The sequence below is a fragment of the Phycodurus eques genome, chromosome 8 (assembly GCF_024500275.1).
Source record: "Phycodurus eques isolate BA_2022a chromosome 8, UOR_Pequ_1.1, whole genome shotgun sequence".
NCBI lineage: Eukaryota > Metazoa > Chordata > Actinopteri > Syngnathiformes > Syngnathidae > Phycodurus > Phycodurus eques.
Window position 1 is genome coordinate 27,400,552 of NC_084532.1, and position 13,404 is coordinate 27,413,955.

The following is a 13,404-nucleotide window of genomic DNA, read 5'->3' on the forward strand; positions in this document are numbered from 1 at the left end:
ATGAAAATGCGACAAGATGGTTCCCTCACGTCGCGCTCGTTAACCGTAATCGGGAAATAAATGGTTTCGCTTCAAATGTGCAGAGGATTTCTCGGGACGACATTTCTATTGGTCTCGTTACGTGCAATACAAATAATGACTACTGGGTAAACATTATTCTTGTCCTTGGCATTTCTTCTACATAAATGTCAAATTTTGAGGGTGAAACCCAAATTCAATTCATTTTTTTTTTCACGAGTTTAAGTTCTCAAAAGCCCTCAGAGATGTATAAAATATCATAGCTAATTTTCTTTTTCTATTATTTATTTTGGAATGCACCTGTAGATAATGACATTATCATAACTGTTATAGTGCACCACTGGCTTGTCTTATGTCACCAAACTACGAGTAAGATAACCAAATTGGGGTATTCCCTCGATTAACCGCGCAGTGGCGAATCCACTGGTTATTAAAATAACCAAAATCCCACTTGCATTATGCCCCCACCTCTATAATACCACATGCGGACATTCGCTTTACATTTTCATTCAAAAGGCCCATTGCCACTGGCGCAGTTGCGAGCAGTCAACAGCGGGCTCACGCCGATCACATTTCCCATGCATTCAAAAAATAAAAAATAAAATGATGTGCCTCACTTACATATCGTTTGTGCTTAGATGTTTAACATGCGCAAAGTAAGGCAAGGGGTGGGCGACCTAGCAACCGCCGGCAACAACGCCAACCTCAGACAAATTGTCATCATCTCAGAGAGTTCTTTAATGCGAAAACACTTGCTCCCTATTCGCACCTGAGACCTTGGAACATTAATGAGTGAAAAGGAGGGACATTGGACCCACTTTGGACATTTTCACTTAGGGGTGTACTCACTTTTGTTGTTATGAGGGGGCAGTACATTTAACAAGGTGTACAATGACTACTTTACATCGTAGCGAAGTGTCATCTTTTTTTTTTTTTTTTCCAGGTCGTCCCGTGAAAAGATATAAGCAAACATTTACAAAAGTGCGAGGGGTGTACTCACTTTTGTGAGATACCGTAGATGAGGAAACATTTGGCACGGCAAGCAAATATGAGAACTTAGGAATCCGTGGCATTGAACGCTTCCTGAATCAGAATTTTTTTGAATGCGCATACAGTGAACCCCACTCGTATTCGCCGTCGGGCAAAATGCAGCTTTTGGGGGCGACGACCCTGTCGCAAATGACACGTTCCTCTGTGTCACACGGCTTTTCCACGACATCGTTGCTCTCAAGGCGATGTCACATGGATCTGGGCTGGCGGGTCTTAGGACGAAACAACCAGTTCTCGCCGAAACTTTGGAAAGAAACGTTTCACCGAGCCAAAGCGCCGCAAATACGAAGTCTTGGATCCTAGTTTGACTCACTTTTATGACTATGGACCTCGGAGGACTCGGGTGACAACATTACCTGTGTTGTTATTGCTTTGCTCACCCTTTTACACATAGAAAGAAAATTGCATCTCCAAACAAAGTTGAGCTTCGTGTGCGATTTGCGCTCACTACTTCAAGTATTCCAGCGTGCTTTTCAGTCATTCAGTAGGGAGAGAAAAAAAAAAAAAAACATCTGCATTTCATGCTTTTTGTTTGTTTGGTATTTTTTGGAGGGCGGTGGTTCTTAGCGCAGCAGTTTGTCGTTGAGCGCCACGACAGTTTGCGCAAAGCGGCTCTCGGTGACAAAGTCCGCCGCCACGATGTTGAGCGCGCCCGGCTGGTTGCCGGGCGTCTGCTCCGTGAGCCAGGTCAGCAGCGCGGGGTTGGCGGACATCGCCAAGTCCTTCAGCGACTCGGTCAGATGCGTGCAGATGTACTTCAGGTCCGCTGTCAGGTTGATTCCGGTGACGAAAAAACCTCCTTTAACAAATGTTTTAAAAAAAAATTGTTTACATTTTTTGTTTTTTTGTTTTTTTTTTTTACCTAAAGCTGGGTGGTTATTGTACATTTAAAAAAAAAAAAAAACTAATGCGATTTTAACGTAGCGGTTTTGTTGCGCTTACCCGGTCTGCCCCGTTGCTTCCTGAGCTCGAAGGCCTCAACGAGGGCCTCGGCTTTGCACTTGTTGGCCCACCAGTAAGGAATGTGAGGCCAAAGGTCGCCGTGGCGGACGGCGGCGTGCTCGTACGACACGATCACCTGGCAGCCCGACGACCACAGCTTCCGAAGGGTTAGCGCTTCCTGACAGGACAGTTGTGATAAGCGAGCGAGAAGTCGGGGGAGCTTCGGTCAACAAGTGACGGATTTATGACGCCCGCTAGCCCAATTTAGCCAAAAGATAACCTATACAAGCGACTCTCCAATTGTGGTACTGAAAACTGGGGTACACGAAAGAATTACTGCCCAAGTACAGCTCAGTAGTGTTTAATTATTTTTTTTAAGTTAATAAACAAGAAATAAACATGGCCTTTTTTTTTTTTTTTTTTTTCTTTGTTTAAAAATGTGAAATGTTTCTTGAATGTGTTTTTTTCCCTGAAATTCTTTTTACTTTACTCTCATAGCATCGCAGCTTCATTTCTAAAAAATAAAAATATACATATTTTCTTGAAAAGTTACAACTTTATTCTCGAAACGTGATGATTTTTTTTTTTCTCAAAACACTCCAACCACTTATTAAATGACACTTTATTCACATAGCAATATAGCTTATTTTCTTGAAAATATACTGGAAGTATGTATATTTTTTTCTGGAAATTATTCTGGAACCATTACAATTTTTGTCTAGAAACAAAGTTTTTTATTTTTTAAATAAATATGACTATTCTCATCAAATTAACCATTTGTTGTTAAAATTATTATTGTTTTGTATATTTTAACCGTTTACTCAAACATATACAGATGTGTTCCTGAAAAAATATAACTATCCAACATTTCATTCTTTTCCTAAAAAATATGACAATTTGACTTGAAAAATAATAGGACGAAAAAAAATATTCTTGGAATATTACAACTGAATATATGATTTTTATTCATGAAAAAAAATTTAAAAAAAATTCTCATAGCATTAGAGCTCTTTTCTCAAAAATATATGGAATGTATTTCTTGAAATACATTATTTTTTTCTTGAAAAACAAAAATATTCTCAAAAATAGTATGACTTTTTTTAAACTACTTTATTCTAACATTACAACTTTTTATATATATATATATATTTATTTTTTTCCCCTCCGTCTATTGCAACTTCAAAGACACTTAATAACATGAGAACTAAGGAAAAAATAAAAATAAATAAGGAAAAGGAGCAGTACCATTTTGGGACAGAGTTTGGAGGAGAAGACGTTTCGTATGGTGGTGAGCAGCAGCATGTGGAGCTCGCAGCTGATGTCCAGGAAATGGCTGAAGGACAGGACGACCACTTCTTTGGGGTGAGCGTCCAGCCACTGGCGGATCTCGCCCAGAACCGTCTGTCGGTATAGAGAACACACCGGTACGGCGCTACCGCGTCCCAACTTAGAAGTTCTCCACTCGCGAGACGTCGCCTGGTCAATTTTTGTGATTGGGCGTTTGAGCCGTTCAGTAAACGGCTGAAAGGGCATCGGCGACTGTGGCTCCCCTTGCCCACATGCGAGGCTCGCGCTACTCGGTACCTTAATTGCTCCCTAGCGGCCCCTCCGCCACTTCAATCGCGCGGCGGAATATGCGAAGCCCGCCCGTGGCGGCGTACCTCCACGGTGAGCGTGGTGTAGACGCCGTGGTAGAAGTAGAGGTCGGTGGAGCCGTCGTTGGGCCTGTGCGCGATTCGCAGGTCGCAATAGCGGACGCCGCAGTCCAGCTGCTGCGTCACCGAGTACTCCTGCAACACATACGCAGGTACATATAACTCCGTCTATCACCATGTCATCTTCATAGAACGCCGTAGTCTTGGTCATTTTAACACTTGATCTTGTTGCTAGGCAGAAAATGAGAGGAGCTGCTCCAAAGGCCAATGGAGAAAAAAATGGAAATTTTTTATTTCCTTGTTGTTACCTTATGACTCTTTTCCTTTTTTTTTCCCCCCCCTAAAAAAAAAAAAAAAAAAAAAAAAACCTAAAAAAAAAACCCACAATTGTATTCTCATAATGTTATGACTCCATTCTCGGAAATATAACTGTTTTCTTGAAAAGACATACAATTATTATGTTTTTTTCCCCCTCAAAAATACAAGACTTATTTCAGGGATAAAAAGACTATACTTAAAACATTAAAAATGTTTCTTGAAAAACAGTATTTTGGTGAAGGAAATTTGATCATTTTGCTTGATAAAATTGGACATTATTCTCATGATATACCTTTGTTTAAAAAAAAAAAAAAAAAAAAAAAAAAAAAAAAGGTTTTTTTCCCCTCCACATGTATTGCTACTTCTTTCTTGAAAATACCAACTTTTTTTTCGCCCCAAAAAACAATATTGATAGATTTCCCTTGTATTAGATCTTTGGACCATTATTGCGCTTAACTGTTAAAAATCAAAGTCATTATTAAATAATTGCACTTTAAAAATATGTATATTTTAATATTATGAAATTCATATATTATTAAATGAATTAAAATTAAATGAACTAAGCAATTTTATTTTAAACAATTAAGAAAACCACCATTTCTGTACAAGTGGTTGGACATAGACCACTATTGCACATAGTTTATTAGATATTGCGTATACTATAAGACATTATTTTCATTTGGAAAAACGCCAAAAACCTTCTATAAATTCAGAATCATTAGAATTGGACCACTATTGCACTTAACGCTTTTCTTTAAACTATTAATTGTATGTATATTATATTATTATATTGTTTATTATTATTATTGTAATTATTCTTATGAAACAAACATGAGACCAATTAAGCTTTTTTTTTTTGTTTGTTTGAAAAATGCCAAATCTGAGGAAAACCACAATTTCTGTGATATCCAGAAGAAGGAATCATTGCCACAGACCCAAGACATAAACACTCTAGATTTGATTTTACACTTCTGACTTTCCATCTCTCCTGCAAAATGACAAAACAACGGAGTTAGCCCACTGTAGTTCTCGGCGGCTCGTATATTTTGTACATCGTCAGCGGCAGTTTCTGGCATGTGCGTTATGTGCGACTGCACAGGGCAGCGACACGTCGCAAATAAAAAAATAAAAATAAAATAAAATAAAATCTATATGAAATGTTTTTTTTCATTGTGTAAAAATTATTGTGTTTTATTGTGCATGACATATCAATCGTTGTTGTTTGCATGTAGATTTTTGCGCCCGCATTACTCCTTGCGTTCATCATACCTGCGTTACGGCCCACTTGTACAGGAAGGGCCGAACCAGGGGCTTCATGAACCTGTCCAGCTTCTGCAGCACGTCGGGCTGCGCGAGGTCGACGGGGGATCTTTGGTTGCTGTCCAGACAGTAGGTGATGGCGTTGTGGCTGCCTGCGCGGACAAGGAGAAACATTGGCACTGCCCCCCGCCCCTCCCCGCGGAGGCTGACGAGCGACGCGAGATCGTACGTGCGGCCTACCCGGAATGGCCAGGTGGTAGAGCGGGGTGTCCCACAGGGCCGGCGGCAGGCGACTCATCCAGCTGTCCGTGGGCAGATCCCCCAGGCTCGCGCTACTCGGCTCCATGCGAAAACATTTGCGTGGGAAATGTCAAAGCCGCGCGAACGTGGTCGGAGGGGAGCAGGTGCGCGGGACGGCGGATGCTCCGAGTGGGCGGAGGGAGCGAGGGAGGCGGTCACGGAAGAGAGATGCGAGGGAGGAGGGGAGGTAGCAGGATGTAAGACACGGAGGAGGAAGGAGTCACGCATGGAAAGGAGGAGGGGGAGCGCACGGCCACCATTAATGAACCCTTTAGTCTGGCAAGGGCAGCATGTTTACGCTTCTCACCGTCATTCTCCTCTCCTACAGCTGAAACTAGGATCTCCCAAAACACTTCTTCGCACCGATTACCAGTTACGAGTTCCGAATACCGATATGAGTACGCATACCGCTTAAATGGCCGATTTAATTTATTGTTTTTTTCGTTGCCTGGTATCGGCGGCCTTCACAAGTACGCGATAAATTAAAGAGAGAAAAAAAAAAAAAAAAAAGAGGCCGGTATCGGCTCAGTACTGATACCTGGTATCGGTACGTCCTTTCCTTGCTGAAACGATTAATCGAATAACTCGAATAATTGTATTACAAGAAAATGTCGAAGCAAAATCTCCGCCTCGAAGCTTCGCAGTGATCATTTTTCGACGCTAAATAACGTAGCTGTTGACTCATGTACAAGTTCGTGATCGTTTTAAAAAAAAAAAAAAAAAAAAAAAAAAAAAAAAACACAACTGCAATGCAACGGGACATCTACGACCGCGAGCTAATTTAATATAGCCAACCACCTCGAGTTAAAACGTATCGTAATGCCCTCACAAAGTACACAGAGTACTTTCAATCACTTGATCAAACACGTTTTCCAGCTTTTCCCTTGTTTCTGGTCCCAAGTATATTGAGTTGTTTTGAACTCACTTTTTGTCTCCACCTGGACATTGTTGCTCTCGTCTACAGCATCCATGACAATGAAACGCCGAGAACGGGTTATGCCAATGAGGGCGTGATGCCACGCGACGACAGCCAATAGCTACCGTGGCTGCTCGGGAGTTACTAAACAGGTTTCCAAGCACAAACATTCTACCGGTAACGGAAAGTCAACACTATTTGGTTGTAATCTTATTATAATGTCAAAATGACTACTTCGTAACATTACAACTCCGCCCCTATAACACAGGACTATTTTTCTTGGAGGGGGGAGAAAAACAATCAAATAAGACTTTTTCTTTTAAAAACATGACTTTCCTCTTGTAACTTACAGTAGCTTTTTTGTTTAAATTTGTTTTTTTCCGGAATGTTTTTTTCTTCTCAAAAAAACACAGCTTTATTCTCAAAATAATATGGCTGTTTTCTTGAAAATATATATATATTTTTTAAATATGACGTTATTCTCATAATATTACAACTTTTATGTTTAAAAAAAGCTTTATTTTCCCCTCCATTTGTTGCAACTTCTTAAAAAATATACAGGTACAACTTTTTCTTGAAAAATAGGACAATTTTTCTGTGTAAAACGCTTTTTTTTCTCCTGAAAAACAAACGACTATTCTTGTCACATTTCAACTCTTGAAATTAGTTTCCTTGAATGAATGATTTATCTTCTCGAAAAAGTACAACTTTATTCTTGTAGCGTTACAGCTGTTTTCTCAAATACTGTAATTTTCTTGAAATATTGTAATTTTTTTTCTTAAAAAAACAAAACAACTTGTTTTCTTTCAACTACATTGTTTGTATTGTTTTTATTTGTATTTTTTAAATAGCTTTATTCTAATAGCTTAACTGCTATTTTCCAACTACTGTATGTCTTGGAAATTTTTTTTTTTTTTTTTGAAGGAAACAAATTTGTTTCAAAACACTGACTTTGACATTTCTTTGAAAATACAACTTCACTCTTGTAGCATTATAGCTAGTTTGTCTCCAAAACATACTCCCAAGTATTTATTCCTGGGGAAAAAAAACAACTATTTTTGAAACATCACAATTTTATAGAATTCATTTTAATGTGACTATCCTCATAACTTTTAAACGTAGAAAAGTTGTTGTTTTTTTTCCCTCTCCATAATTCATGACTTTTTTTTCCCCCAGAACGTAATGATTATTTTTTGGGGAAATATGAGGAAAAAAAAAACAAAACAAAACACGTATTTCTTGCGTGACCCATAACAGTCGCCAGTTGAAAATCTTTATTCATTACATTGTGCAGTGCAAAACAAACGTCTACATTTTTATATCAGCGAGTGAATAGATTAAGAGCAACAGAATATCGTCCGTACATAGATTTGTACTTGCCTGCCCCGAATCCGACTAAAGATGCAGCGTTAGACCAGTTCTTCAATCCCAGCTGGGCCTCGATTCAAACTCCACTGGAAAACTCTGCAGCATTAGAAGCATCTGGAAAGTATTCACAACATTTGACTTTTCCCACATTTTGTTACTGCCTATTCTGAAATGGAAACAAAAAAAAAACTTTTATGTACATACGTATCATGCAGTTCAAACTTTGGAGTCAACTTTGAAATGTTTTCGCGAAGCACGACAGCGGGTATGAAAAGTCTACACACCCCTGTTGAAATGTCCGATTTTTGTAATACCCAAAAAAAAAAAAAAAAAAAACTTTTGTATGGCATACAACTTGTACAACTCAATTGAAATTTTGGCGGATTCCAACAGTAATGTACTGCAGTCACACAACGTTGTGTTTTCACCGTGGAATTGTATGGGTGACCCCAAATGTTTAAGCAGCGCTGCAAGTCTGTAAGTATTTAAAGGCTTTTCTCAATACTCTGTTAAAGCCCCTTCGGCCGCAACGACGGCCGTAAGTCTTTTGGAATATGACGCCACCAGCTGGGCACACCTATCTTTGGGCAGTTTCACCCACTCCTCTTTGCAGAAACACTCCAGCTCCATCAGGCTGGACGGGGATTGTCGGCGCACGGCCATTTTCACGTCTCTCCAGAGATGCTCAATGGGGTTCAAGTCCGGGCTCTTGCTGGGCCACTCCAGGACGTTCACACAGTTGTCCTCCAGCCATTTCTGGGTTATCTTGGCTTTGTGCTGCCGGTTGTTGTCCTGCTGGAAGACGAACTCTCGCCCCAGTCTGAGTTCAAGAGCGCTCTGGAACAGGTTTGCATCCAGGATGTCTCTGTACACTTCTGCATTCCACTTCTCCTCAATCCGGACCAGTCTCCCAGTTCCTGCCGCTGAAAAACATCCCCACATCGTGACGCCGCTGCCGTCGTCGTCGTTCACTGTCGGGATGCTGTTCGCCGGGTAACGAGCGCTGCCTGGTTGGCATCTGCCGTTCGCTCCGAAGAGTTCAATCTTTGTCTCCCCGGACCAGATAATTCTGTCTCTCACGGTCTGAGGCTCCTTTAGGTGCCTTTGGGCAAACTCCAGGCGAGCCGCCATGTGCCTTTTGCCAAGGAGCGGCTTCCGTCTGGCCACATACACACCCGATCGTCGGATCGCTGCAGAGATGCTCGTCTTTCTGGAAGCTTCTCTGTCCGCCGAGGAACCCTGGAGCTCTGACGGAGCGACCGTGGGGTTGACGACGTCCTCCTTCGTCCCTTGATGGCTCGGTTTAGTCGGGCGGCCCGATCTAGGGAGAGTCCTGGTGGTTCCGAACGTCTTCCATTTACGGATGACGGAGCCCACTGTGCTCATCGGGACCTTTAAAGCGGCGGAGATTTTCCTGTACCCTTCCCCAGATCTGTGACTCGAGACAATTTTGTCTCGGAGTTCTACAGACAGTTCCCTGGACTTCATGCTCGCTCTGACGTGCACCGTTTCCCAATCACGTCCGATCTGCAGCTGTCCCTCAGCTCAACGAACAGGCGAGGAATTTCCAGACGGGATCTTGACTTGATTTGAAGCTTTGTACCATCAGAAAGCGGGCGCAGTCGCCTAACGCCGGGAAAACAATGAACACAACATCAGTTCCGAGATCAGGACACACTGCGATGATGCATACGCGGGTCTTTTTTTATAAGCACAAAGAAAATGCTTGCCAAGGGAGCTCTGTTTCTTCTTTCTGTAGCTTTTGTCTTGAGTTTTAGGACACCGTCATTTTCTGGTTTTGTGCGACCAAGACAAGCACAATGGCGCCAAAGCTTCAGCCTGTACTGTGACAGACTGCGGACCAGATTGCATTAAAGAGTTCCTTTAAATCTCAAATACGGACAATTAAGGGGGGAAACGACCAGTAGCGGTGGGCTCTTCTCTGCTCTGAGATGCTGAAAGCTTTGAGCTAATTAGCTCCCGTGCTTACAAAAATACAGAATTTAAGGAGCAAAAGTTCGCCGGTGTAGGTGGAATAATATGAATATTATCCCATGACAAACATTTGGAGCAAATGACAATCTGCCACCTTTTGGGAGCTAAATGCAGACTTATTTCAGTGAAATAACTTTGCTAGTGAGCCATCGATGGTCTACAGATCGTCAACAAATTTGCACAGCAATATGTTTTTTTGGACCATTAAATGTAGCCCATACACAATTGCGTATAAAGCAACTTACAGTTGTTTTAGGTTTAGAAGTGTTAAGGTTAACATTATGCGTTTTTATGCCAATAAGCCAACACGTAGAATGGGTGGGTAAAGTATGGTATGGGGGCTCACATACAGCCCGCTCGATTCTTTAATCTGACCAATCGAGCATTTAAATTACCAAGAGAGAGTCTTGTAGTATTTGTTTAATTGATTTAGCAGTTTTCGCCCTGAAAATTGATACATTTAAATAATTCGAGTTTACAGATTTATTTCATTAAATTATTGGTTGCTTTATTTATTGTAATGATAAAATACAAATAATATATTTTTACAAATATATATTCAGATTAAATGCTTAATTTTGTTATGCTTAAAAAAATAGTAAAATAAACAAAATACAATCAATGCAACATTTTAAAACTATTAAATAGCTGGTTAATTGTAATTTGTTGTCAATAAAAAAAAATGCAAAATGAACAATTTTACATTCCACATTTTCATTTTTGTTCATTAAACAATTTGTTGATTCGTCATAATTCAATACATAAAATCAAAACATGACAATTATTATTTTGTGGTTAAAAAAACTATTTTACATGAACCTTTGAACTTTGGATTCAATTCAGTTTTTGTTTTTTTTCCTCGACTCCAGCTGTCCCTGTTAAAAATGAAATGTGTACCCTGAGCACAAAAGTTTGCCCACCCCTGCGCGAAAAGCTCCAGTAAAGTCGTCTTAACCAAACCTTAAAATGGCAAAACCATCAAAACGAATACTTTTAATAGATATTACATAGTCGAATTCGAGCGAACCACGAAGAGCAATGTACACCGTTTCAAAAAGCAGGCAAGAAACCGGACTACCAAAATACACGGAAAGCCACAAATGATCACAAATTGTAAACAAAGGCTAACACAGGACAACACTCACTTCTGGAAAATACTCAGCGAAATGGCGAAGCCAGCTCAGCTCAATTCGTTATGACCAACTGCCCATAGAGATGCACATATAGACGCCACATCCAATATGGCGACACAGGCGAAGTACGTTGGTCAATACGCCATTTTTGTTACGCACGTCAAACCTGCGTGCCATTTTACGTTTAGTTGCCTGCTTCAAAAGCACACACAATTAGAACGCTTCAAGAGTTATATCACTTGAAAAAAAACCCAACAAGAACAGATTGTACTTTATGGATATCTGCGCTCTATTACATTTGGTAGTTGAGAAAGAACCCTGATTTAAAAAAAAAAAAAAAAAAAAAAGAAGCAGATTAAAGCTCATATTTTCCACCTGGCGCCTACCGCCCCAACGTCCTACGTCATCGTACGTGCCCAGGAAGTTGGCTGCGCGCACAAACACACGAAGGCGACGAGCTAACAACAAAGCGCTCGTGGAAAATTGCGCCACGCTGAGACCGATTTCTCCGCTACGATGCCTTACGCTAACCAACCCACGGTAAAAATCACGGAACTTACCGATGAAAATGTCAAGTTTGTCATTGAGAATACCGATTTGGCGGTGACCAATTCTATTCGACGTGTCTTCATGTCGGAGGTCCCGACAGTCGCAATTGACTGGATCCAGATTGACGCCAACTCGTCAGTGCTGCACGACGAGTTCATCGCGCACAGAGTCGGTCTCATCCCGCTCACCAGTGACGACATTGTGGAAAAAATGCAGTACTCCAGGGATTGCACCTGCGACGAGTTCTGCCCGGAGTGCTCCGTTGAGTTGACACTGGATGTCCGTTGTACCGACGAAAAGACGCGCAACGTCACCTCCCGCGACCTGTTGTCCAACAACCACAGGGTCATCCCGGTGACGTCCAGGAGTCGCGACAACGATCCCAACGACTACGCCGAACGAAATGAAATTTTGCTGGTCAAGCTTCGCAAAGGCCAGGAACTGCGACTGAGAGCCTACGCCAAGAAAGGATTCGGCAAGGAGCACGCCAAGTGGAACCCGACAGCGGGAGTGGCCTTCGAATATGACCCGGACAATGCCCTGAGGCACACCGTCTACCCCAGACCCGAGGAATGGCCCAAGAGTGAATATTCTGAAATTGAGGAGGATGAGGTGCAGGCTCCCTACGACCCGAACGGAAAGCCAGAAAGGTTCTACTACAACGTGGAGTCTTGCGGTTCCCTCCGACCCGAGACCATTGTCATGTCCGCACTGGCTGTCCTCAAGAAGAAGCTGAGCGACCTACAGACACAACTCAACCATGAAATCCAGAGTGATGTGCTCACCATCAACTGAAGGAAGTCACCAACTTAAAGATCTCCTTCAGGGACCTGGATACCGATCATGGACATTCAGTCTTTACTGCAGCTAGTGTACTAGCGTGTCAATGGCCCAACAACATGTTGGATGAATACTTTGTTCAAATGTTTCCTTACATTTTAAATAGTGTAATAAAAAAAGTCAAATAATTTTGACTGTGGATGTATGGTATAGATTATGTGCAAAACCACCATACCATGTTGACCTAATGGCAAATGTCCACAATTTAGACAACAGCAACAGCCCAAGGTGGTGAGTGTTCTGTTAAAAAAAAAAAAAAGACCCAAATTATTGAGATGAATCTGTTAAAAGTCAATGTTCTTTTGTGCGTTTAGTGAAACTATGAGTAAACGTTTCAAAATCCCGGACAAGCTACTCAATTGCACCACAAGTTGGTGCTTCAAGGGCATGTTTGGAGAAATATGTCACGTTTGAGAACGGCACATGACTAGTGAGCCAATCTCAAGCGTTGGAAGAGATACGGGGGGGGGGGGGGAGTTTGCAGCTATTTTTCAACTGAAGCTAAAATTATAATCATGGAAGTTTGCAAAAGCAACTCATTACACATTTTCTCCCAGTAATATCACGGATTGCAATTACATACATTTTGTCATTATAGACATAAAACACACAAAAGGGATGCTCTGTGAATTATTTTGTCTTATTTAAAAAGTTGAAACTTGGTGGATGTCTGCACTGGATACTCGAGTTTGTAGTCAGTTATTATCTAGGATCGCGGCACTTCTAAAACACGCTAACGAACTGATTTGGCCTTTAAATCGATAGCATTCCATGTGTATCTCTTCACGCACCACATGCTTTCCTTGAATAAGTCAGCAGACTTAAAACTGTGACCCCCACCTCAGATAAGCAGAAGAAAATGGATGGATGGAAATTAATTTAAAAATCATAATTTCAAAACGAATTGAATTTAAAAAAAGTAACAATTTACTAAATTAAATCACGTGTCATGTAGGAGAGAGATGTAGTCATCATTCTAACAAAACCAAAAACTTGATTGACTTCTTTATTATCAAATCAGGGAGGAGACAAGAAAAGAGTGAACGCAGGGAAAATGTGA

The 13,404-nt window shown here is 41.2% G+C and overlaps 2 protein-coding genes across 5 annotated transcripts; one reads left to right on the forward strand and one right to left on the reverse strand.

Annotated features, from left to right (window-relative positions):
* Positions 1 to 348: 348 nt before the first annotated feature.
* On the reverse strand, positions 349 to 11,039 carry plcxd1 (phosphatidylinositol-specific phospholipase C, X domain containing 1). 4 transcript variants are annotated; one of them, XM_061683210.1, is made up of 8 exons: positions 10,968 to 11,039; positions 6,469 to 7,941; positions 5,484 to 5,583; positions 5,253 to 5,395; positions 3,672 to 3,800; positions 3,256 to 3,411; positions 2,011 to 2,188; positions 349 to 1,867 (listed from the first exon to the last, which is right to left on the reverse strand). In XM_061683210.1, exons 2-8 carry the CDS (start codon positions 6,487 to 6,489, stop codon positions 1,632 to 1,634), a joined length of 963 nt encoding a protein of 320 aa, XP_061539194.1. In that variant the 5' UTR covers positions 6,490 to 7,941; positions 10,968 to 11,039; the 3' UTR covers positions 349 to 1,631. The 4 variants fall into 4 exon arrangements, 3 of the variants coding, with proteins under 3 accessions (XP_061539194.1, XP_061539193.1, XP_061539192.1); XM_061683209.1 differs by having other exon boundaries at positions 6,469 to 9,453; positions 10,968 to 11,038; XR_009769011.1 differs by lacking the exons at positions 349 to 1,867; positions 2,011 to 2,188; positions 3,256 to 3,411; ... (1 more) ...; positions 5,253 to 5,395; positions 5,484 to 5,583 and adding an exon at positions 8,032 to 9,453 and having other exon boundaries at positions 6,294 to 7,941; positions 10,968 to 11,038.
* A 355-nt stretch (positions 11,040 to 11,394) lies between these two features.
* On the forward strand, positions 11,395 to 12,760 carry polr2c (RNA polymerase II subunit C). The gene has a single exon (XM_061684256.1). It carries the CDS (start codon positions 11,472 to 11,474, stop codon positions 12,297 to 12,299), a length of 828 nt encoding a protein of 275 aa, XP_061540240.1. The 5' UTR covers positions 11,395 to 11,471; the 3' UTR covers positions 12,300 to 12,760.
* Positions 12,761 to 13,404: the final 644 nt, after the last annotated feature.